This window comes from Culicoides brevitarsis, chromosome 1, assembly GCF_036172545.1.
Source record: "Culicoides brevitarsis isolate CSIRO-B50_1 chromosome 1, AGI_CSIRO_Cbre_v1, whole genome shotgun sequence".
Classification (NCBI taxonomy): Eukaryota; Metazoa; Arthropoda; class Insecta; order Diptera; family Ceratopogonidae; genus Culicoides; species Culicoides brevitarsis.
Genome location: NC_087085.1, coordinates 34,733,421 through 34,758,615, shown reverse-complemented (window position 1 = coordinate 34,758,615; position 25,195 = coordinate 34,733,421). Strand labels below are relative to the sequence as shown.

At 32.6% G+C, this 25,195-nt stretch overlaps 3 protein-coding genes across 5 annotated transcripts; 1 reads left to right on the top strand and 2 right to left on the bottom strand.

Annotated features, from left to right (window-relative positions):
• Positions 1–138: 138 nt before the first annotated feature.
• On the bottom strand, positions 139–3,577 carry LOC134832379 (serine protease inhibitor 88Ea-like). Its single transcript, XM_063846417.1, is given in 4 exon segments — positions 139–467; positions 531–1,054; positions 1,057–1,515; positions 3,426–3,577. Coding segments are annotated over 3 exon segments (1,266 nt in total). The 5' UTR covers positions 1,511–1,515; positions 3,426–3,577; the 3' UTR covers positions 139–179.
• A 2,451-nt stretch (positions 3,578–6,028) lies between these two features.
• Positions 6,029–23,443, top strand: LOC134827575 (neurofibromin). 3 transcript variants are annotated; one of them, XM_063840284.1, is made up of 13 exons: positions 6,029–6,167; positions 6,681–6,821; positions 6,884–10,184; positions 12,081–12,454; positions 12,516–15,665; positions 16,702–16,827; positions 18,840–18,972; positions 19,032–19,225; positions 21,867–21,956; positions 22,244–22,446; positions 22,508–22,697; positions 22,757–22,925; positions 23,140–23,443. In XM_063840284.1, the coding sequence occupies exons 1-13, from the start codon at positions 6,108–6,110 to the stop codon at positions 23,238–23,240; spliced, it is 8,232 nt and encodes a 2,743-aa protein (XP_063696354.1). In that variant the 5' UTR covers positions 6,029–6,107; the 3' UTR covers positions 23,241–23,443. The 3 variants fall into 3 exon arrangements, with proteins under 3 accessions (XP_063696354.1, XP_063696353.1, XP_063696355.1); XM_063840283.1 differs by lacking the exon at positions 21,867–21,956 and adding an exon at positions 19,582–19,995; XM_063840285.1 differs by lacking the exon at positions 21,867–21,956.
• On the bottom strand, positions 16,887–18,683 carry LOC134827576 (alpha-taxilin). Its single transcript, XM_063840286.1, has 3 exons — positions 18,484–18,683; positions 17,837–18,384; positions 16,887–17,779 (listed from the first exon to the last, which is right to left on the bottom strand). The coding sequence occupies exons 1-3, from the start codon at positions 18,589–18,591 to the stop codon at positions 17,026–17,028; spliced, it is 1,410 nt and encodes a 469-aa protein (XP_063696356.1). The 5' UTR covers positions 18,592–18,683; the 3' UTR covers positions 16,887–17,025.
• Positions 23,444–25,195: the final 1,752 nt, after the last annotated feature.

The following is a 25,195-nucleotide window of genomic DNA, read 5'->3' as shown; positions in this document are numbered from 1 at the left end:
TTTTTTTTCACTTTGGCATTTTTTGTCCAACGTTTATTATTTTTTAAAATTTTTGTTCTTTTTTTAAATTCAAGGACAACAAAAATTGTCCCAAAATTTAATTTATAAATATTTTCAAACTTAAATTATAAAATAAAATTTTTAAGTTTTCGAGATTCAATTTTTTTCTCACAAGAGATTTAAGCTTCGGGTCCTCTGTAGATGCCAGCGAACAATATCGCACGTGTCTTATGATCGTAAATCATGAACATAAATGGATGATTGGCATGGAAAACAACCGGTTCGATGGGACGTGATGATCTGAAGCTGAACATGATGCTAGCTGAAGCAGCTCGGGATCCACTTTCATCAACTTCGATCTTGGATTTTTGAATGGCATCGTTAAATGTGATCTTTGTGGTGTCGGAAAAGCCCGAAAAGTCAGCGTCGTGCGATAAAACGGCACCAAGTCCCATTTCGTGAAGGATCTGAAAGATAAAAAAAATATTTTTTAGATTTTTTTTAGGTTTTCAAGAGAAAAATAGACTTACCGGCACTAATTGAACGGTTTTTTCCATCGTGAATTTCGGTAATTTCACGTCAACCTTTTGGGGATGTCCCTCGTTCAAGGCTTGTGACAGCGATTCAGGCGTAATTTTGCTTAAAACGTCTTCCAAAGCGTTCGCTTTCGAGAAAGGCGGTAAAAATACGACAAATGACGTGCCATCATTGGCGGAATTTGATTTGTGATACGGCATTTCCAAAATGTGACATCCCAAATGTTCGTTCGCTGCAAACAAGAAACTTCCCTCTTGACTCATCATATCGACAAAAGCAATTTTCTCCGGGTTCACGTAGAACGGCATCTTTTTTGTGTGTTCCGCTTCGAATTTTGACTCCCATAAGCCCTTGAAGTACGCAGCATTGGCGATCGCAAGTTGCGTTTTTCCATCCATCGCATTTGGCGGCAAGAGATCTTTAATCATGTCATGTGTGACATTCTCGACCCACTTATTGATATGAAGTCGTGCCTCCTCAACGTTTCCTGCAATATCGAGTCTCTCAATTTCATCGGAAAAGTCTTCTCCATGCAATCTTTGATCTCGACTCCCTTGTCGAAGAAAAATTTGTCAACCGCTTCGAACTCCAAGGTTGGTTCATGTTTGCTATTTTGCACGCGAAGCTCCTTGTCTTGCTTGTAAGCCGTCAAAACCTCATTTTTGCTTTGAGCCCAATGAAGTTTGAGACTTTCGACTAAAGCGGTTTCTGTTCCGTTGCGAGCGCCAAAGTAGGTGAGCAGCATGACGCGATACAAGCTGTATGGCGAAAAGAAGAGATTCGAATCGGGCGAGGCTTTGAGCAATTTGTCCAAAAAGTCGATCGTAAACATCTGTTGACCTTTGAAAAGACGCGTTTTTGTGTCGAGGTTTGCCGGTTGTTGATCTGACACAGCAGGACAGTCGTCATCTGCGGCAAGAACGCATGCCAGGGTCAGCGATAACAGCGCGATTATTGCGAAAACGTGTTTCATGATTCCTGCAAACAAAAAAAAAAATATGAGATAGTAAATGTTTTTGTTTGGTAATGAAAAAAAATGTGAAGTAACAAAAAAAAACCTATTTCAAAATTCATATCCGTGATATTTTCGAAATGTGAGTCATTTTGTGACGTCAAATGGTCAACAAAATAACAGTTTAATGACTAAATAATCAGGTTTAATGACTAAATGTTGTTTGGAATTTAATTTTTTGATAAGAAGAATAGACTTGGAATGCCATAGAAAGTAAGTTCTTGATTAAAATTTAATTATTTTGAAATAAAAATTGAAAAAAAAAATTTTTTTTTAAATAAATAAAATAAATTCGCAAAAATTATCATTTTTTGATGATTTATCTCTTTCATTTCTTTCCAGATATTTTTTAATGGAAAATTTTCATAAAAAATTATATACTGCAACACAATCGCTGCATAATAATGAATAGCAGTTTGTCATCGAATGTCACCAAAGACAAAAAAAGAAAGAAAGACGAGAGATAATTTAATAAATTAGGCCTTTACAAATTTTGTCTAAAATTATTAAAAAAAAAATATCAGTAAAAAAATTAAATTAAAAAAATAATTTAATTAAATAAATAAATTAAATGAAACAAAATAAAAAAAAAATAAATAAAATAAATAAAAAATTAAAAAAATTAAATTATTAAATTTTTGCTTTGTTCGTTGAAATATTTTGAAGTTAATTAATTATTTAAATTAATAAAAATTATATAAAAATTAAAAAAAAATAAATTATTAAAATTAGTCAAATTTTAATTAATCAATTTTTTATGACTTTGTATTGGGAATTTTAAGTTAAAAATTAGAACAATAATATTTTTCAAAAAAATTCAGAATATTTTTTTTTACAATTTTTGATGAAAACATTAACAAAATATTTTTTAAAAATAAATCCTGCCCTAAAATGAAACAAATTAAAATTTTTTCTTCAGAAAATTTAGTAAAAAAAAATTATTATAAATCGATATTTTGATAAAATTTTGACCGATATTTTATTTTTTTTTATTTTTAATTTTTCTGATTCTAAAATAGGGCATCACACAAAACTAATAAAATTATTTTGAACCGGCCTTAATGAAGAAACTGATGAAACGTAATACAAGTAAGCAAGTCAAGTAGTGAGTAAGTAACAAAATTTCACTTTCTCTGTTTGAATTCACTTTTCAACGTCTTATTCTACTCTGCTACATGTGCATGTAAAAGTCTCTCTGGGTAACTTATCGTTCCGACGCTGCCGCTTTCGTGAACGTAAGACGATCTGTGAATTGAATCGGAGAAATGAGGTAATCGCTTTCGATGGCGTAATATGTGTTATGTGCGATGCGATGCGATGTAAAGGCGGTAATCGATTCAATAATGAACGATTAAATTTAATTTTCAAGGAAATTTCCTCGATGGAGACGTCTGGTATTAAAAATCACGAGATTTGCCGCGTCAAGGTTCTTATCACACTCAATTAAAAACTTTGTTTACAAATATTCTTCTTGCCTCTTCGAGTAAGTACGAGAACCGGTTTCGTCAAAATGTAGATTAAAACTGTCCGGAAAGCTTTGTTTGTGCAAAAATTGTCACGTAAATGAATCACTTTTCAATTAACTTCAGTTTATTACAGCAAAAAAATGAGTTAACATTGTTTACGAGCTGAAACAATGCATTTGCTCACAATCCATTTGAAACTTGGAATTTCCACTTTTTTTGATTTGCCAATTATTCACTTGTTATTCCGTCTTCAATTTACAACAAAAAAAAGTGTTTCATTGTCAAATTGTACATTATTATCATTAAAAGTAATTTCGCAAAAATTGCTTTAATTTAGGGTTCGAGGTTCTTGAACGCGTCAAAATTTATTTTAAATTCTTTTGAATAATTTTATTTTTTTTTTTATTTACCTTTGTCAATTGTTCAATTTTTTTTACTGTTCTTATATAATTTTCTTGTTCACAACACACCTTTGCTAAAAAATTATTTATGATATTTTTGCTTCACTTTTTATTTACAACTGCACAATTTGACTGCTCGATTAAGACTGGTTTTAAACATTGATTTGTTATGTGTTGTCGTCGATGTCTGGCTCACGAACACTACGTTACGAATATTGTTTACGATGAAATCTTTTTATTGCGTTTGCTGTGTGAAATTTGTTGGTAAGTAGGTAAGTTTTGAAACTAGTTATAACTTTTGATTAATTTTTATATTTTTTTTAATTAATAATATTTTTTTAAATTGTCTTCAATTAAATATTAAACGAATGATTTTTTAACTTTAATTTGGTAATGATTTTTCAATTTTTATTTTGAAACAATTCTACAACCTAAATAAATAAAATACTAAAAAAAATCGACATTTATGATATGTTTCTATTTTTGTTAAATTTTAAAAAATTATTGATAATGTAAGTTTATCGATAATTTTTTTGAGTTATATCTGATAATTAAAAAATAAATTTTGAAAAAAAAAATTAATAATAATAATTTGATAAAAAATAGTTTTTAAATTAATTAATTTTTTTTTTATATTTTTTTTTTAATAATTTAAATTTAAAATTAATTTTTAATATTTTTGATTGGATTAGGCGGTTTTTCCCTAATTTCTAAAATTTATAGAAAAAACATATGACATAATGAAAAATTTTTTTATTTTTAAATTAAATAAAATTATTTAATTAAATTAAATTAATTAAATAATTTAAATAAATTATTTTATAAAAATTTTTTTTTTACTTTTATAATAAATAGTTCCCATATATTATTTTTAAATTTATCAAAAAAATTGTTTATTTTTAATTAAATTCTGTCTGATTGAAAGCAATAAATCTGTAAAAAAAATAAAAATTGCAATAAAATCATAAAATGTAAATGTGTTCCAGTTTGACCGCTGAATTCTCGACTGCTGATAACTTTTTTTTTAAATATTTTTTTTTCTACACTCACACACAAAAACACAACTACAACGCAAAGTGTCACTCCAATTAATTATTATTTTGTTTGGGAATTACCCGTGCTTGTTTTCACACTTCTTTTTACGCTGCTCGTACGCTGTAATTAATTTATTCATCGTGAAATTGCTACATTATTATTCATGAGAACTATTCTAGTTCCAGCGATGAAACAAAAAATTTACGCTTGTGACGTGATCGGAAGTTCTGTTGTTCAAATATTTTGTTTACAAAGAGCAAGGAGAAACATTTACCTTCGTTGATGGACGACTTCGGGTGATGAAACAACTGATCAAACAAAGAAAAAAAAATAATCTTGTTGAAAGATGAAATTGTTATCATGTTTTAAGTACTTGGAAATCCCTGATTGGAATTGAATGGAATTTAATTTCGCTTGAAAAAAAAAATTTCTCGGGGATTTATGAATTTTTTTATGTCTTCAGGCCATTAACTGATAAGTACAATGGAAAAGTTCCCCATTGAAAAGTTGTTTTGATGAATTTATGCTCCAGTAATTCCAATTTGCGTGTATTTTGTGTGGAAAAATACGGCTGTCGGAAGAACATCAAGTGTTAAAAACATCGTAACCTCGTAAATTACATCCAAAAATTCATCAATATGCCGGAAATTCGGGAAAAAACGGAAGTTACATGAAATAATTATGGTTTTTAGGTCGAAAAATATCAAGAAAATTCAATAATTTTCTCATTCGAAGATAAAAAGCAACAATCTTTTTAAAAATTTTTATGTTTTTTGGTCGGCTTCAACTTTTTTTAAGCCAAAGTCGATAGAAATTGAAAATTTTTTGATAAAATCCAACAAAAAAATTTTTCTTCAAAATATTTAGAAACAAAGATTATTAAATTTTAATTGAAAGTTGTATAAGTTCACACAAAAATATAAAAATGAACCATCTTGAATAAAATATTGCATATTTTTATACTTTAATATTTCTCTTCACAAAATTGAACATTTTTTACTCAAAACTTAAAAAAGTAAAAAATTATTGACCTGATTTTAAGCGTTTAACGGAAGTTTCGATATATTTTCTATTTTTTTTTTGTTCAAAATTGGTACCTACCAAAAAATTTTCACATTCAGATATTTGATGATATAAATTTTATTACATTTTTAATCAATTTCGAACAAAAAAAAATTATAAGAATATAAAAAAATGAGTAAAAAATGTTTAATTTTTAAAATAAAAAAAAAACTTTTCAATTATTTCCCTCTAAATTTTTAAAATTGATGCACAAAAATTATGCAAAATCTTAAGAAATTCTACTAAAAAATTATTTATTTTATACTGCATTGAATTTTCGAGTTAATTTCCGCCTTAAAGTCTAACCACGTGACCAAAAGCAACGTTTTACGGCAAAAAGATAACCCTACGGCACATTTCCCGTTATGTACGATAACTGTACGCTGTACGTCCCACGCCTGCACGGGCTATACGCTTATCGTCAACACTACGCCTGTACGAGACATACGAAGCTTCAAATTTGCCTTCATGCTAATTCACGTAAAATTCCGAGACGTTCAAAAGTGACCAAAAATTTTTCACGAAACATCAGCTCCAGCTTTTCGTCGAATTTTTCCTGCAAAATCAATGAATTAAAAGTGAAAATATCGCAAAATGACGACGCAAAAGCCAAGTGAATGGGCGATATGTTTGCTCGGGCGTTTCGAGGAGCAGGTAAACCCTTATTCGCGTTTTTCCTAAATTTTCTTCGTCGTGCCATGGAATTTGCGTGCAATTCGATAAAAAGTGAAAAATCTCAAATTTCCACGGAAATTAACAGTTTTCGCGGGTAATTTATGGCTTAAATGAAGGATTAAAAGTGATTTTTTGACGAAAATCGAACGTAAAGTAGCGAAAAAAGTGAATTGAAAAAATTTTCATTCATCTTGAAAAATCAATAAATTGAATCAGCTGCTTTCAAGGAGAAACAAGAACGAGAGAACAAATTTTTTTTATGAATGAACGTGCCGGTAGTAACTTGTTGCATTGTTTACATCTCTCACCCGTTACTATTTCATTCATAGAAGCTCGTTCTCTCTCGTTTTTTTTTCTTCATGTCATCTACATTCGTCGTTTTATCAATGAAATCGGATTGTTTTTGCTCATTGTGATTTTTTTTCCGTTTGTTTGGCAGAAAACTGAATGAATGCAATTCATTGATAAGAAAATATTAATTTTTTATTACAGTTGCCATATCGCACTGGCCCGCACGGAACACAGGCAAGACTGCAAATCGACCAAACGATGGCATGTCTCATCCATATCTCGAAATATCGCTTTTCGCTGATTATTTCCAACTTGACCAAGATGCTGCAACGAGTTAATGATGTAAGAAAAATTTTTTTAATTAAAAATTTAATTTTTAATTTTTTTTTTGTATTAATTTTTAGCCTCAGCAGCAACCTCAACCGAGTCGTCCTCACGATCCCGAACGAATTTTTGAGTCTCTCATCATAATTTTGCAAACACTTGAACGATGTCTCTCCGGACAGACCAAAGACACCGCCCGTTACGAAGAAGCGATGAACGTAAAGTTACTTTTACGCGAAATTTGCCAATTTATCGATGAGAAAAACGAAAGTAATCCAAGTGCGCAAGCGTTAAAGGCTTTGGCATCAAAAGTTCTCTTCGCACTGTCACAAAATCACTTTACCGCGGTATTTAATCGCATTTCGGCGAGACTACAAGAACTGTCGGCATGTTGCGAAGAAAATCCCGACTATAGTGACATCGAGCTAATACAACACATTGACTTGGATGTGCATAAATTGACCAAATTACTCACGGAAGCCATCCAAAAATTCAAGTTACTCAAAAAATCCGCACATTTAGTCCTTTTAACGTCCCTCGAGAAGGCGCTATGGAACTGGATCGAATTTCATCCGAAGGAATTTGAGGATTTACAACGAAATCCGAACGAGGAACTCTCTAAATGCAGCGAACAATTCTTCGATATCCTCGATTCGTATGCGGAAAACAAGAAAAGTCGCTCTACTGTGTGGCCCCTTCAAATAATGTTGCTAATTTTGAGCCCCAAGGTGTTGGAAGAGATCGTAAATGCTGACACAGGTGCCCCATGTTCGCCACGTCACCTAAAAAAGAAACATTTCATGGACTTGATTAAACGTAACCTGGGTCAGGCGTCGAAACAACTCACAGAATCCGCTGCAATTGCTTGCGTGAAACTTTGTAAGGCATCAACTTACATCAACATCAACGATTCGAACAACGTGACGTTCCAGCTGGTTCAAAGTGTGATCAACGACTTGAAATCCCTGCTTTTCAATCCGTCAAAGCCATTTTCGCGAGGTCAGGGCTACAATAATGCCGATATCGATCTCATGATCGATTGTTGGGTTTCCTGTTTCCGCATCAAGCCACACAATAATGAAGCTCTCAAAGTATGTCTTTTGATGTCATCGCCCCCGAGTTATCATTTTGTCATCGTGAATTCGCTTTATAAGATTGTGACGCAACCGCGACTTAGTTGGTGGCCTCAGATAGATTTGGTTTATGCGCGATCTGGGGAGCTACGAGCACTTTTTACGGATACTTTGAACAAAGCAACGCAAGGATATATTGCACATACGCCTCTAAGGATGATCACTTCTCTCACGTTGAAGTCAAAAGACACCCAAAGTCGCTTAAATCGCCCCGAGGAAGGTGTCGCCCATCGACAACTTTTGTTACTTTTGGTCAGATTAATCCACGCTGACCCGATGTTGATGCTAAATTCCCTTGGAAAAGCCGGGCATGAAGTTCAAAGTTCAACATTGGAGCTCATTAATGGTCTTGTGAGTCTCGTACATCAACCAACGATGCCCGATGTGGCGCAAGAAGCCATGGAAGCTCTCCTCGCATTACATGCCCCCGACAAAATTGAGGTTTGGAACCCCGAATCGCCGATAAATACCTTCTGGGATGTCAGTTCTCAAGTACTTTTCTCCATTTCGCAAAAACTCATCCAACATCAGATCGGGAATTACAGCGATGTGCTTAAATGGCTGCGGGAAATCCTAATTTGTCGCAATAGTTTCCTTCAGAGACACAAAGATTACGCAAATGTTGGCAGTCAAATCGCGATTTGCCGTCAAGCCCATATCAAATTGGAAGTTGTCTTCTTCATGTACTTGTGGTCGATCGATTTGGATGCGTGCATGGCGTCCCTTTCGTGTTTCGGGCTTTTGTGTGAGGAAGCGGAAATTCGATCGGGATCCGATGAGTTGACAGTTCAGTATATTTTGCCGAATTATCAGAGTTTTCAGGAGCTGGCACAAGCTTCGAGTTCATTATCGACGGGAAATGTTGAGTCGCGGTACTGCTTTTATGAACATACGCAAGGGCGACAGGCATTGCAGAAGCATATTATGTCGATTTTACGCCGGATCGAGCATTGTGTGAACGGCGTACAGCCCGGATGGGAAGAAACTTTCCGCAATTGGGAGGGAATGTCGAAGTTGCTGCAAACGTATCCCAAGGGGAAACAAGATGACGCACAAACGGAGGTCTTTCATCGTACCATGGGCAAACGGAGAGCAAGTCATCAAAGCTCCGAACACGATTTGGAGGAACAAATCATGGAATGGAAAAATATGACGTGGTTCCTTCTCGCTTTGGGAGGCGTTTGTTTGCAACGCCCACGCACAATTCGTTCGGGACAAAGCAATTTGGGGTCGGCGATGGGTTCTTTTGTGCAATCAACGACGTCACTTTCGTCAACAACGAGTTCCGGGCGCGGTTCGATGATTTCGCATCCCATGTCGGTGTCGTCAATTGTCTCCTCAATCGGAGCAGGAGCTCAAGAAGTGCAATATTGTCCCGTTACACAGTTCATTGGGCAACTTTTGCGTCTTTTGGTGTGCAATAACGAGAAATTTGGACCGCAAATTCAAAAATACGTCAAAGAACTCATCGGAGAAGAAATGTCGGCGCAACTTTATCCAATATTATTCGACCAAATTCGATCAATTGTCGAGAAATTCTTCGATCAACAGGGTCAAGTCGTCGTTACGGACATCAATACGCAATTTATCGAACACACAATTTACATCATGAAATCCATACTGGATGGAAGGCAAAGTAAGGATCACACGGAGCAACCATCGTCGTCAGAACATCTCGGAGTGACGAGTATCGAAGGTATGATGTTGGCAATTGTGCGTTTTGTGCGTCATCTTGATATGACCGTGCATGCCATTCACATAAAAACGCGATTGTGTCAACTTGTCGAAGTCATGATGAAACGCAGAGATGATCTGGCGTTCCGACAAGAGATGAAATTCCGTAATAAACTCGTGGAATATTTAACGGATTGGGTTATGGGCACGTCGCATCAAATTGCGCCGCCTTCCAGTGGCGATGTTACAATTATTACGCGTGATTTGGATCAAGCTTGCATGGAAGCAGTTGCTGCGTTATTGCGAGGATTGCCGTTGCAACCTGAAGAATCGGATCGGGGTGACTTGATGGATGCAAAAAGTGCGTTGTTCTTGAAATATTTCACACTTTTCATGAATTTGTTGAATGATTGCGTCGATGGATCGGAAGCTGACAAAGATGCGATAATTGCGGTTCATTCGCTGAGACCGAGAGTTGCTGCGGGAAAATTGAGTGCGTTGAGGAATGCGACAATTCAGGCGATGTCGAACTTGTTGAGTGCTAATATTGATTCGGGATTGATGCATTCAATTGGTGAGTAATTTTTTTTATATAAAAAATTTCCAAAACTTTAAAAAAAATTTTGATGCAAAATTTTAAAAAAAAATACTAAAATTAGAAATATTTTACGAATTTTCTTTTGCATCAAAAATGAACTTGATTTAATTTTATTTTCACAATCTGATAAAAAAAAATTAAAGTTAAAAAAAATATTTTAAAATTAACAAAACTTTAAGTAACGTTTTGTTTATTTTTTTTTCTAAAATTTTTATAAAAAAAAAATACATATTTAATTATTTTAAAATTTTTAAAAACCAGAATAACTCAAAACTGCCAAAAAATTGAAACTGAAAAAAAATTTTCTTTGACATAGTTTTGTTTTGAAAACTAAATCAACAGCAAAAAAACTGTGTCAAAAACTGTGTCAAAGCAATTTTTGTCAAATCTTGCTCCAAATGGATAGAAATTTGTCAGAGGGCTCTAATTTATCATTTTTAATCATTTAATAACTCAAAACTGCCAAAAAATTGAAACTGAAAAAAAATTTTTTCTTTGACATAGTTTTGTTTTGAAAACTAAATCAAGAGAAAAACTGTGTCAAAAACTATGTCAAAAACTGTGTCAAAGCAATTTTTGACAAATATTGCTCCAAATGGATAAAAATTTGTCAGAGGGCTCTAATTTATCATTTTTAATCGTTTTATAACTCAAAACTGCCAAAAAATTGAAACTTAAAAAAAAATTTTTCTTTGACATAGTTTTGATTTGAAAACTAAATCAAGAGAAAAACTGTGTCAAAAACTATGTCAAAAACTGTGTCAAAGCCATTTTTGACAAATATTGCTCCAAATGGATAAAAATTTGTCAGAGGGCTCTAATTTATCATTTTTAATCGTTTTATAACTCAAAACTGCCAAAAAATTGAAACTGAAAAAAATTTTTTTCTTTGACACAGTTTTGTTTTGAAAACTAAATCAAGAGAAAAACTGTGTCAAAAACTATGTCAAAAACTGTGTCAAAGCAATTTTTGACAAATATTGCTCCAAATGGATAAAAATTTGTCAGAGGGCTCTAATTTATCATTTTTAATCGTTTTATAACTCAAAACTGCCAAAAAATTGAAACTTAAAAAAAAATTTTTCTTTGACATAGTTTTGATTTGAAAACTAAATCAAGAGAAAAACTGTGTCAAAAACTATGTCAAAAACTGTGTCAAAGCAATTTTTGACAAATATTGCTCCAAATGGATAAAAATTTGTCAGAGAGCTCTAATATATCATTTTTAATGATTTTATAACTCAAAACTGCCAAAAAATTGAAACTGAAAAAAAATTTTTTTCTTTGACACAGTTTTGTTTTGAAAACTAAATCAAGAGAAAAACTGTGTCAAAAACTATGTCAAAAACTGTGTCAAAGCAATTTTTGACAAATATTGCTCCAAATGGATAAAAATTTGTCAGAGGGCTCTAATTTATCATTTTTAATCGTTTTATAACTCAAAACTGCCAAAAAATTGAAACTGAAAAAAATTTTTTTCTTTGACACAGTTTTGTTTTGAAAACTAAATCAAGAGAAAAACTGTGTCAAAAACTATGTCAAAAACTGTGTCAAAGCAATTTTTGACAAATATTGCTCCAAATGGATAAAAATTTGTCAGAGGGCTCTAATTTATCATTTTTAATCGTTTTATCAAAACTGCCAAAAAATTGAAACTGCCAAAAAATTCAAACAAAATTCAAAAACTGTGTGGAAATTATCCAAATGGATAAAAATTTGTCAGAGGGCTCTAATTTATCATTTTTAATCGTTTTATAACTCAAAATTGCCAAAAAATTAAACAAAATTAAAATTTGGAAATTTTATTGTCGATCAAAAATTTGAATAATTTTTTGAATAAATTTTAATAAATTTACTTACATTATTTTTCAGATCTGGGTTACAATCCTGACTTACAAACACGAGCAGCTTTCATGGAAGTACTTACCCAAATCTTGCAACAAGGAACAGAGTTCGATACATTAGCAGAAACTGTTTTAGCGGATCGCTTTGAACAACTTGTTCAACTTGTGACAATGATCAGCGACAAAGGCGAACTCCCGATAGCAATGGCATTAGCAAATGTCGTTCTCTCGTCACAAATGGATGAATTGGCGCGTGTTTTGGTAACATTATTCGATGCCAAACACTTACTTTCCCCGTTATTATGGAATATGTTCTACCGCGAAGTAGAGGTTTCGGATTGTATGCAAACTTTATTCCGTGGAAACTCATTGGGGAGTAAAATTATGGCATTTTGTTTCAAGGTAAATTACGTTTTTATCATTTTTTGACGACAAATGTGACTTGAAATTCATTTTTTCATAGATTTATGGCGCAAGTTACTTACAAGCGTTGTTAGAACCCCTCATCAGACCATTACTTGATGATCCAACGACGAGTTTCGAGGTTGATCCTGCCCGTTTGGAAGCTAATGAAGACATCGAACTCAATCGACGCAACTTAATCGCTCTCACACAGAAGGTTTTCGATGCAATTATCAGTTCTGCGGATCGTTTTCCTCCCCAATTGCGTTCCATGTGTCATTGTTTGTACCAAGTACTTAGCAAACGCTTCCCAACACAACTCCAAAACAACATTGGCGCCGTTGGAACGGTAATTTTCCTTCGTTTCATCAATCCAGCGATTGTTTCGCCGCAAGAAACGGGCATTTTGGACAAACAAGTCCCGCCGCAAGTGAAACGCGGTTTAATGTTGATGTCAAAAATTCTTCAGAACATTGCAAATCACGTGGAATTCACAAAAGAGCAACACATGGTGTGTTTCAACGACTTCCTAAAAGCACATTTTGAAGCTGGCCGAAGATTTTTCATCCAAATCGCGTCAGATTGCGAATCTTTGGATCAAACTGCGCATAGTATGAGTTTCATCTCAGATGCAAATGTTTTAGCACTTCATCGTCTTTTATGGTCACATCAAGAAAAAATCGGCGATTACTTAAGCAGCAGTCGAGATCACAAAGCCGTTGGTCGAAGACCTTTCGATAAAATGGCAACACTTTTGGCGTATTTGGGACCTCCGGAACACAAACCCGTCGATTCTCACTTACTTTTTTCATCGTACGCCCGCTGGAATTCAATTGACATGTCCTCGACAAACTTCGAGGAGATCATGGTGAAGCACCAAATGCACGAAAAAGAAGAATTCAAAACACTCAAGTCGATGAACATCTTTTACCAAGCTGGAACAAGTCGTGCGGGACATCCCGTTTTCTACTACATCGCACGTCGTTACAAAATTGGCGAGACAAATGGCGATCTCTTGATGTATCACGTCATTTTAACGCTAAAACCCTTCTGTCAATCACCTTTTGAGATTGTCATCGATTTTACACACACCTCTTCGGATAATCGCTTCCGCACGGAATACCTCCAAAAATGGTTCTACGTCTTACCGAAAGTCGCTTACGAGAATTTACATGCCGCCTACATCTACAATTGCAATTCATGGGTTCGGGAGTACACAAAGTTCCATGATCGCATTTTGGCGCCTTTGAAAGGTAATCGTAAGCTAGTTTTTCTGGATTCGCCGGCGAAGTTGAATGATGTCATCGATATTGAGCAACAAAAACTGCCGGGAGCGACTTTATCGTTGGATGAGGACTTGAAAGTCTTCAATAACGCCCTGAAATTGAGTCATAAAGACACAAAAGTCGCTATTAAGGTTGGTCCAACTGCACTTCAGATCACGTCAGCGGAAAAAACAAAAGTTCTTGCACACTCCGTACTGCTAAATGACGTCTATTACGCCTCAGAGATCGAGGAAGTTTGTCTCGTCGACGATAATCAGTTCACGTTGTCCATCGCAAACGAAAGTAGTCAACTGAGCTTCATCCATAACGATTGCGACAACATTGTGCAAGCAATTATCCACATCCGGAACCGCTGGGAGCTCAGTCAACCAGATTCAGTAACAGTTCATCAAAAAATTCGCCCGAAAGATGTCCCCGGAACACTTTTGAACATGGCATTGTTGAATTTGGGCAGTTCTGACCCGAATTTACGAACTGCAGCGTATAACCAATTATGCGCTTTGACAGCAACGTTCGATCTGAAGATCGAAGGACAACTTTTGGAGACTTCTGGGTTGTGTATCCCGTCGAATAACACAATTTTCATCAAGGCAGTTAGCGAAAAACTCGCAACGAATGAACCACACTTGACTCTGGAGTTTTTGGAAGAATGCATTCAAGGCTTCCAACGCAGCACAATCGAGCTGAAACATTTGTGTCTCGAATACATGACGCCGTGGCTCCCGAACTTGGTGCGACACAAGACAACGGACGAGATGAAACGTCGCAAAGTTTCGCAAATTTTGGAAAAGTTGATAAATTTGACGGTTGAACAGCGGGAGATGTATCCGTCGATTCAGGCAAAAATTTGGGGATCAATTGGACAAATACCGGAATTAATCGACATGGTGTTGGATAATTTCATCCAGAAAAGTGTCGCAGCTGGTTTGGGAACAATTCAAGTGGAAATTATGGCAGATACGGCAGTTGCTTTGGCATCGGCGAACGTTCAGCTCGTCGCGAAGAAGGTAATTGGGCGATTGTGTCGCGTCATTGACAAAACTTGCACATCGCCGTACCAATATCTCGAGCAGCACATGTTATGGGACGATATTGCGATATTGGCGCGTTACCTGCTCATGTTGTCGTTCAACAATTGCTTGGATGTCGCACGACATTTGCCCTATTTGTTCCATAGCGTGACATTTCTCGTGTGTACGGGCAGTCTTTCGATGCGCGCATCCACGCACGGGCTCGTCATCAACATCATCCACTCCCTATGTACCTGCACAAAACCGTCCTTTTCGGAAGACACGCAGCGCGTTCTTCGTCTCTCCTTGGATGAATTTTCACTCCCCAAATTTTACCTTCTCTTCGGCATCAGCAAAGTAAAATCCGCAGCAGTTACGGCATTTCGCAGTAGTTGTCGTCACCCGAATGATCGATGGCTCGGCAATGAACGTGTTTCGCAAAACCCGCCGGCAGATCGTGAAAGACTCGCCTTGCCATCGTTGGAAGTCATCACAGATGCGCTACTTGAGATAATGGAAGCTTGCATGCGAGACATTCCGGATTGTGATTGGCTTCAGACGTGGACTGCGCTTGCGAAGAGTTTCGCCTTTTGCTATAATCCGGCGTTGCAACCGCGAGCGTTAATTGTTTTTGGGTGCATCACGAAAACCATCACAGATCAAGATGTCAAGCAGTTATTGAGGATTTTGGTCAAGGCGTTGGAGTCTTTTAATATTGTCTTGCTCGAAGCTCTTGTCATGTGTCTCACGCGATTGCAACCGTTGTTGAGACCAGAATCGCCAATTCATAGGGCTCTCTTTTGGGTAGCTGTTTCAGTATTACAGTTGGATGAAGCAACGTTGTATGCCGCGGGATTGGCATTGTTGGAACAAAATTTGCATACGCTTAGTTCGCAGGGATTGTTCGATAAACAGGTGAGAAATTTTTAAGAATTTTTTTTTTTTTTCATAAAACAATAGATGAAATAATTTATGAAAGATGGAAAATATTGAAAAAAAACTATAAGTCAACCCCTGCAATTTTCTCGAAAAAAATTCGGGGAAAAAAAAATATTTTTTGATAATTTTTGCTTTATTAACTATTGAAACTTTATTAAATTTTTTTAAAAAATATATATAATTAAAATTTCTTAAAATTTTAATTATTTTTTTTTTTTAATTTTAATCAAAAATGTTAAAATATCATAAAAAAAAATTTTTAGTCCAATTTTCTGAAGTTTTAGTTCAATTAGTATGTAAAAGATATTTTTAAAAAATAAATTTGAATTTCAATTAAATTTTTGTGAAATTTTAATTGTTAAAAACCTCAAAAAACACCATAAAAAATTAAATAAAATATATATTTTTTTTTTTGAAAAATGAACGAGAAGACATAAGAACTTATTTAGTTTTTTTTTTTTTAAATTTTTGTTTTAAAAAAAAAATGAGAAAAAATTATTTTCCCAATTTTTTTTTTTTTTAGGGGCATCAAAAAAAAAAAAAAAATTGAAAAATTTCTTAATTTTTCCAACTTTTAGAAATTTTCTCATCGATTGCTTAAAATTTTTACAAAAAAAAAATTACAATAATTGCCTTCATTTTTCTTCTTTTAACAAAAAAAAAAAAATTAAAAATTAAAAAAAAAAATTTTTTAAATCCTACTTTTTTCATACATAATGACAAAATTAGAACAATTTTTGACAATTGATTTTTGTTGATTTTTAATTTTCGACATTGAGATTTTTAATTTTAAAATTTATTTCAGACCATTTCTAGTTACTCAAATATTTCAAAATAGAATTTCATAAAAAATTATGGTCAAAAAATTAAAAAAAAAAATAAATTCAGAATTTATTTTATAAAAATATTTTAAGTCAAGAAAATTCATATAAAAATACAAATTTCAATACAAAAATAAAAAAAAAAAATAAAAACCTATATTTATAAAGATATAAATTAATATTTTTTTCAGAACTTGGCTGACGTAATGATGAGTACACGTGAACCGCTGGAATGGCATTTCAAGCAACTAGATCACGCGGTAGGCTTGAGCTTCAAAAGTAACTTCCATTTCGCCCTTGTTGGACATTTATTGAAGGTAAGAAACATTTTTTAAAAGTTTTTTTTTTATTTTTTTATTCAAACAAATTTGGCTCTAACTGAAGACAAGTCAAAGTTGATTCAAAATCAAGTATTTTTGGTACAAATTAATTTTTTCCGTGAAAATCTGAAACGCGTTATGTGTAAAAAAAACCTAAAATTTAAGTAATTTGTGTGCCGCTTGCTAGTTTCGTGTTCATTCCTGAGCTTCAACTTTTTCTGTCACTTCGACATTTGTCTCTGTTTCTGATTTTTCGGTGGATTCTGAGCTACTTTCGACTTTTTCTTGTGGTTTATTCGCATTTTTATTCTTCTTGTTCTTCTGTTTGCCCTTTTTGGCGTTGTTTGTCGCGACATTTTCCGTGTTTTCGCCATTTTCGTTCTCGATACTTGTCAGTTGTCCTTGCAACGCGGCGAGATTCTTCTTGAGTTCGGCACAATTTTTTGTCATGACTTCCAAACGATCGGGACCTTTGCTCGCAGGTGCTTCGTAATCGGGTTCTTTCTCGTTGGCTGACGCTGGCGGCACTTCTGGCATCGGAGGAATTTCGATTTTGTTCTCTTTCAAGGCGGCAATCAAGACGGTGCGTTCTGCTTGCAGCGTGCGACACAATTTCTGCAAATGCCAGACTTGTTTGTGGGTTTTGGCGATATGTTCGTCGCGTACCGCCTTCTCCGACGCCAAATCGATGGCAATGGAGTTGGCTTTTTCCGCTTTCATGCGCCATGCGGCAGTTTCCTTCTCGAGTTTTAGGATTTTTTTCGACATTTTTTCCATGTCGGTTTTATATCCGGCGAAGACATCGTGACTTTTCTTCAGAGAACCCTGAAATTCGGAGTATTTGTTGGCATAGATGTTCACTTGTTCCTGCAAAAGTTTCTCCGCTTGCTGCAATTGGAGCATTTCTTGCTTGGTTTTCAGCAATTCGTTCTCCAACAACGTTCGTTGACTAAAAAAAAATAAATTTTTTACTAATTTCGTTCAAATTTGAGAAAAAATCACTTACGCTGTCAAATGTTCCCGCTCCGCTTGCGCCTCAATCTCAGCTTTGGCAATTTTGGCATCACTCAACTGTTGCACCAACTCCATTTGCTTGTTGATTTTCTCCATTTGTTGTTCCCGCAACTCGTACTGCTCCAAAATAAACTTGAATTTGTCCGTCATTTCCTGATTGTCGGCTTTGAGTTTCATGTTTTTGTCGTTATTTTCGCTCATGAGTTGCTGAATCTCGTTGAGGGACTTTTGAAACTTGTTTTGTGTTTCCTTCCGTTTCTCCTCTTCCTCACGAATCCGCAAAAAACTCTCATCTTTGATGCTTTTGTTTTGTTTTTGCAGTTCGCGACACAGCGATTCCAGCTTGGATTTCGTCAAAATTGTCTTGTTGAACTCCTGTTGCAGATTCTCTTTCTCTTTTTTCACCTGCTCGACTACTTTGTCAAACTGTTTCTGCGTTTGCTGCAACTTTTTGAGATTTTTCTCGTTTTCCACGCATCGCTTGACCAAAAATTGTATCTTCTCGTCGTCCGAATTGATGTTTGAGAGACCCTTTGTTATCTGTGCGGAGAAAAAAGTTATTTATAAAAATTACTTCCAAAAATAGAATTTTCCCGTGCAGCGAAATTTTTCACATGCTTTTCCGTGTCGTCTTCGTACCTGGTCTTCGATTTTCGCTTCTCGCAGTTTTTCCTCGCGGGGCTTCTTGTGGAATTCGCCGTCTTTTTTGCCGTTCGTCGGTGCCGTTTCAAGACCGTTTCCACTCATCTTTCATACAGAATTTCTTTCCGAGATTTTTCCTCTTTTTCTTATTGATTTAACAACACAATTTTCCCCGATTTCCCGACTTTGTTAAATAATCGCCGCACGCTAATTCAACAAAATTTAGTTCAAAAGTCGTCGCATGAGGCGCTTTTTTAATATTTTTACAGAAGCAGATGGCGTAAAAAATACAAATAACGGCTTTTTACGTGAAAAATCATTAAAAATCACTAAAAATCTCTTAAATTTTTCAGGGCTTCCGTCATCCAACTCCAACAACAGTCTCCCGAACATCTCGTGTACTCGCGATGTTACTTGCAATTGTCGCCAAACCCTTAAGACGCGATAAATTTGAAGTCACCGCTGATAGTGTGGCCTATTTAACGGGTAAGTTTTTGATTTTTTCCTCAAATTTCTCGAAATTAATTAAAAATTTTTATTTTTAGCTCTTGTTTGCGTTTCTGATGAAGTAAGATCACGTTGCCATGTCAAACATTCGATTCCCCGATGGCCTGAAGCGCCCAACGAAGCGATGATTGATCCTCCAAGCGGTCAAAATGTTCGTCGACAGAAATCGTGGGATATGTTGGATCAAAGTGCCATCACATATGCTCGTCAACACAAAGTTCAACCACATCAGGTACGATTTTTTCTGTATTTTTCCTGTTTTTTATTTTTTTAAGTGTCCTCCATGTAATTTTTTTGATTTTTTGTTTGAAAACCTGGCGCTTTTAAATTGTTACAAAAAAAGACAAGTAAAAAGTTGGCAGTTTATGTTTCCCTGTAATTTTTTTTAGTTGAAAAAAATTTTTTTTTCATTTTTTTTTTGTTGAAGTTCATACAAGAGTGTGTGAATGTGTCTAAATCTTCATTCTCTCTCTTTCTATCTATCTAAAAAAAGGACATTTTTTAAAAAATTTCAAATTCACGAATGAATTGTGTGAAAAATTATTAAAAAACAAATTAAAAAAAATACTAACCCATAACATATAACAGGAACCGGCAATCAAGGGAGGCAAATCGTGGCGCAGTCTCGACTTGAGTCACAATCCAAGTAGTTCGAGTGGCGCATCCTCTGCCGTCACGATATCCAATTTTAGTAGTAGTAGTAGTACTGGCGCGACAACACAAAATTCTCTCCTCACAGTTAGCTCGCATCGCAATCATTATGATTTTAAGACGCGTCGCTCGTCGTCCGAGCCGGTGCACGACCAGCAGGTTTTCCTGAGTGCCTTCGGTTCGGCGGAGAACGCGACGACGTCAACATCGAGCACTGCGTCGACCTCGTCGAAAGTCCTTACTCCCACAAACAGTAAAGACGCGACTTGCGATTTATTACCCGAGGACGATGTTCCGTCAAAAGAAGACCGTTTTATTGATTGTCTACAAAATATGACAGACATAAATAAAGTAAGCCATCCAAGAAAAATCCAGAAATTACACAAAATAAAGTTTTCTCTTAGCTCTCTATCTCTCTGTCAAACACTCTCTATCTTCTCCTTAAAATTCTTCCTTTCTTCTTTATCATAAATAAAAATTTCTTAAAAAAAAAAGTTTGCTACGTTCAAAAGTTACTTTAAATTTAAGGATTTTTTTACTCTGTCTTAAAATTTTGAATAAATTTTGTTAAATCTGTTGTTTTTAAGCATCTTGAAAAACGTTCAATTACTTTTTCCGCATTTTTCGAGTGGAAATCTATCTTTTACTTCTTCAAACTTTTCCTTTCTCTCTCTCTTCTACTATCCTTCTATTGATTTTTTTCTTGCATTTAACAGAGCTTTTTGATGTTTTTTAAGCTTTTTATGCAAATTTTCTTAAAATAAATTATTTTTTTTAACTTAAAATTTTATTCTATATTTTAATTTTTTTAAAATAAAAATTAAATTTAAATTAATTTTAATTAATTTGGTCACAAAATTTAAAAAAAAATATTTAAAAAATTATTTTTGAGCCAATTTAAAATTAAGTTAACTGTTCTTAAATATAAATTTATTTCTTTAATGATGAATTTAATTCAAAAATTAATTAATTTTTTTTTTGCTAAATTAAATTTAAATAAAATTTTTTAATTTAAAAATAATTTACATAAATTTAATTAATAATTGCTTAAAGTTTTTATTTTTTCTCATTTGTGTCAAATTAAATTTAAATTAAATTTAAAAAAGTTAAAAAAAAAATTAAAAAAATTTTTTTTACTGCATTTTGATTTAAATTATAATTTTTTTTTAAAAATTAAAAAAAAATATTTTAATTAAAAAAAAATTATTCATTAAAAATTTAAAAATAAAATAATTAATTAATAAAAAATTTAATTTTTCAAAAAAAAATTACTTGAAATAAATTTTTAGATAAAAAAATATGAGACTCTTGGCAATTATCTTCATAAAAATCATCAAAAGCTCTGTTAAATAATTTCCTGTAAAAATGGTCTCTCTATCTCTCTCTCAACTTCACATACACGCTTCCACTTCTCCATTACGAGTTAATTGCTTGCCAAAAAAAACGCAAAAAATCGCATTTCTACTACTAAAAAAAAACGATCACGACACTCGTTGAGTTCACTATTGTTAACTACTTTAGAATTAGAATCATCATTTTTCATGTATTCTCCATAGAAAAAAAACTACATTTGCACTGCAGCAACATTTCTCATCTTCAGCTCGCGTATGAAGCCTCCAGAAATAATTTTCTAAAAAAAAAAAGTGAAAAAGAAATTGTGGCGTGAAAATTTTTTGTGCATCTTTTTGACTTTTGTGTGCATTTGCGGACGTTTTTTATTTTTATCTCTCCAATTATTTGTTTATTTTCAATTAATTTTGTTCGTCCAAAGTGTAAAACTTAAAAAATAAAATTAAAGTGAAACGAAATTCAATTAAATTTTTGAGGAATTTCTTTTCACTTTTAAATTTTTTTCAAAAAAAAAAAAAAGTTAATTCACATTTTTTATGTTAAATTTTTCTCTATTCTTTTTTTTATATATTGCCTGCGCATATTGGTGCTTGTTGTGAAAAAATCTGTCTCTCTGGATTATTTGGCATAAATTCTATTCTCTATCAAAAAAACATCAAAACACACAAAAAAAAATCATTTTTTTAATTTTCAATCGCATTCAATACTTACTTAATTATTTTTCATTTGGTTCGCATGATTTTCTGAATTTTCTGAACTCTCGTTAATTGTTGCTTTGATTGGACTTTTTAATTTCTAAAAAAATAAAAAAAAAATTAAATTGTTGTAACATTTCAACATGACACAAAATAAAAAATTGAAAAAAAAAACAGAGAGCTCGCAAATTTTTTAAGACACAGCGATCGTTTTCTGTACCGACAACTAACGAAAATAGTTGTAGTAAATCTGGAATAGAACATCAGGTATATGTAGCTAAAAAACACAAAAATAATTATTAATTTTATAGATTTCACTCATTTTCACATCTCAAAACTCAATGACGAGCAAAAATATTGCAAAAAAAATCACTTTCCTATTTTTTCCTTTTCTGTAAAAAAAAAGTAGATAAAAAAGCAATGTTTGAAAAAAAAAACTTACACGCTGTGCAAAAAAAAAAACAATTAATCACAAAAAATGCTTTTGCTTAAAAAAAAATGCCCCTTAGCTGCTTGCGTGTTCGTGAATTCTTTTACCGATGACTTTATTTTAGGAACGTGGGTCCCGTGCTTCAGTTTCGAACGAGTCGAATGTCTTGTTGGACCCCGAAGTGCTTCCGGATCCGTCAACACAGGCCTTGGTCCTTACCGTACTCGCAACAATGGTCAAGTATTCCACATCTGACGAGGAAACGCGTGTCCTGTATCAATATCTGGCGGAAGGGTCTGTCGTTTTTCCAAAAGTTTTTCCAGTTATGTAAGTTTTTCTTTAAAAAAATTCGAAAAATTTTATTTTTAATGAATTTTTGTAATTAAAGTCACTCACTTTTGGATCAAAAAATCAACAATGTCCTGTCGGTGATCAATAACGATCAGGTCATCTTGGCTTCCGTGCAAAGTATCATCCAGAACATGTTGGCATCCGAGGATTCGGGACAGCAGCCATTGCATTTCTTGCAAACTTGTGGATTTGGAGGGTTATGGAGGTTTGCGGGACCATTCACAAATGTAATTTTTTAACATTTTTTTGCTAAAAAAATTTTTTAACGACAAATTTCTCTTTTTAGTGCAACATGATGGTCGAATCATCCGAGCTTTTCGTCAATTGCCTGGAAGCAATGGTCGAAACTTGCTTATTTAGTGTTGAGGAAACACCTCCGGTTCCTCTCTCACCGCGACCATACAACTTGAGCTCGAGTTTGAGCAGCTTAACGCTCGGCTCGCCAACGGACAAAGGTTAATAACAACCCTCTCTTTATCGATGTTGTTGTTATTTCCTCCTAAATTTTATATAATTTTTTTTTTAAATTAACTTTCTCTCTAGTTGCAATATTTTCTTTGAATTGTTGTTGTTGTAAAAACGATTTTATCTAAAAAAAAAATTGACAATTTTTGTGCCTTTTATCTCTTTTACTTTTTTTACTCGTAACGAACATTTATTAACAAACAGCATTCTCTTCGGAGTCTTTGGAACATCACGAGATCGGCAGTATTAGTTCACTCAGACGTGGATCATTCTCAAAGCCAAAATCTGCATTTGCATTAAAATAAGCAAACATTGAATTATTAACTGTCTAAAAAAATTAAAAATATATATATTACCTTAATAAGCAAAGCACACCATTTTTTTAAAAACAGAAAAGAAAGTTTATACCTAAAAATAAAGAATGATGAAGGACAAAAAAGAAAAAAATATCATTTATACACAAAAAAGAATTACAAACATATTAAATGTATATTAATGTTGAATATTTAATCAAAACTTAAATAAAAATACAGATGGCTATATTCTGAAATATTTACAAATCTAAATAAAATTTATTAAAAAAAAAAACAGAATTTAGTACAAATTTATGGTGATGCTGGTTTTTTGAAAAGGAATTTTCTGAAATTTTTTTCATGATATCAAATATCAAAAATTTTTACTACTAATGTTTATTATTAATTAACTTGTTAAAATGTTTAACCAAAGATTTTTTGACTGTTTATTAATATGTTATTGAAATAAAATAATAATTCTTAAGTTTTTACTAATATTTTGTAAGAATCTTAATTTTTGTCATAAATTTGTTCTCGACTAACACAAACAATTTTTACAATTTTTTAATAACGTATGAGATAAGAATTGAATATAGAAAAATAAATGGAAAAATATATTAATAAACAATTTATTAATGTTGTATAAAATTATAAAAAAAAAGTTTTTTATTGATTATTTTTAATAAAAATTTGAAGACTTCATAATAATTAATATTAATTTAATATAAAAAATTAATAAATTATTAAAATTAAAAAAATATTAATTAAAAAATTATTTATTAATTTTCAGGACTTTTAAAAATTTTTTTTTTCAAATTTATTTATTTAAAAAAAATAAAAAAATTAAAAATTTTTTTAAAAAAATTAAAAAAAAAAATAATTGTTTTTTATTATTTTGCACTTTTATCTTCAAAAATTTAATAAAAAAATTTTACTAGTTGAATATTTGTTTTTATTTTCAAATTTAAAAAATTATTTAAAAAAATAATATTAGGTAAGTTATTCTTAAATATTTTCCATTAAAAAAATTAATTGATTTAAAAAAAAATAAAAATTAAATAAAAAAAAAAAATAATTAAAAAATTAATTTTTTCATATTTTTTATACCAAAATAAATCATAAACTTTCATTGACAGTCCCATTAATCTCCTTTTGAATGATTTTTACGATTTTGTCTTGTATTTTCACTACTCTTACCGCTATTCAATAATATTTAAATCCAAACATAAAAAAAAAGTTTTTACTGAACTTGAAAACAAAAAAATGGCAAAAAATTCATTATCAAACACCTAACAAAAAATGCATCCAATGAATCAAACAACATTGACAATTAAATTGTGCAATTTCTAACCCAGACCTTTGTGAATCACAACAAAACACGCAAAAATTATCATTTTTATAACTGGTTCCTCTTATTTATTTTATGTGTTATCGTATCAAAAAAATCTTTATGTTGACAAAAAATGACAAATTTTTGCAATTTTAAAAGCATGAAGTGAAACAAAAATAATTAAAAAAAAATAAAAAATTTTTTTTAACAAGAACTCAACAGAGGAACGACAAATGCTTTAATTAATGACCGAATAAATTATTTTTTTAAATGGATGCCCCGTAAAAACGTTTTTATCCATGGTTGAATCAAAAACTTGATCAACATTGCGACATATGCTAATTAAATTCAAACTCGTATAATTTTTACCCAAAAAACGAAATCTTGTTAGTCTTGTATTAGATTTTGACTCGATTAGATGCAATTTTGGATGGTTTAAAAAAATATTTGGAAAAAAATTATGGATTTGAGAACAAAAAGTGACGTTGCTGAATTTTTCGCAGGAAAAAATGTGTTAGTTTTAATTTTTTTCTAATTTTTCAAAGAATTTAATAGAAATTTTTAATTTCAGATTTTTAACTGGAGGCAGTGGTTTCGTCGGAAAAGCTGTGGTTTATAAATTTTTGCAGTCATGCCC

Coding starts and splice junctions, on each gene's coding strand:
- LOC134827575 (XM_063840283.1), top strand. CDS start 6,108: ATGACGACGCAAAAGCCAAGTGAATGGGCGATATGTTTGCTCGGGCGT. Junction 18,973..19,031: donor TAGTGTGGCCTATTTAACGG/GTAAGTTTTTGA, acceptor TTTTATTTTTAG/CTCTTGTTTGCGTTTCTGAT. Junction 22,698..22,756: donor TTGCGGGACCATTCACAAAT/GTAATTTTTTAA, acceptor TTCTCTTTTTAG/TGCAACATGATGGTCGAATC.
- LOC134827576 (XM_063840286.1), bottom strand. CDS start 18,591: ATGAGTGGAAACGGTCTTGAAACGGCACCGACGAACGGCAAAAAAGAC. Junction 18,385..18,483: donor AAGCGAAAATCGAAGACCAG/GTACGAAGACGA, acceptor TTCTCCGCACAG/ATAACAAAGGGTCTCTCAAA. Junction 17,780..17,836: donor GAGCGGGAACATTTGACAGC/GTAAGTGATTTT, acceptor ATTTTTTTTTAG/TCAACGAACGTTGTTGGAGA.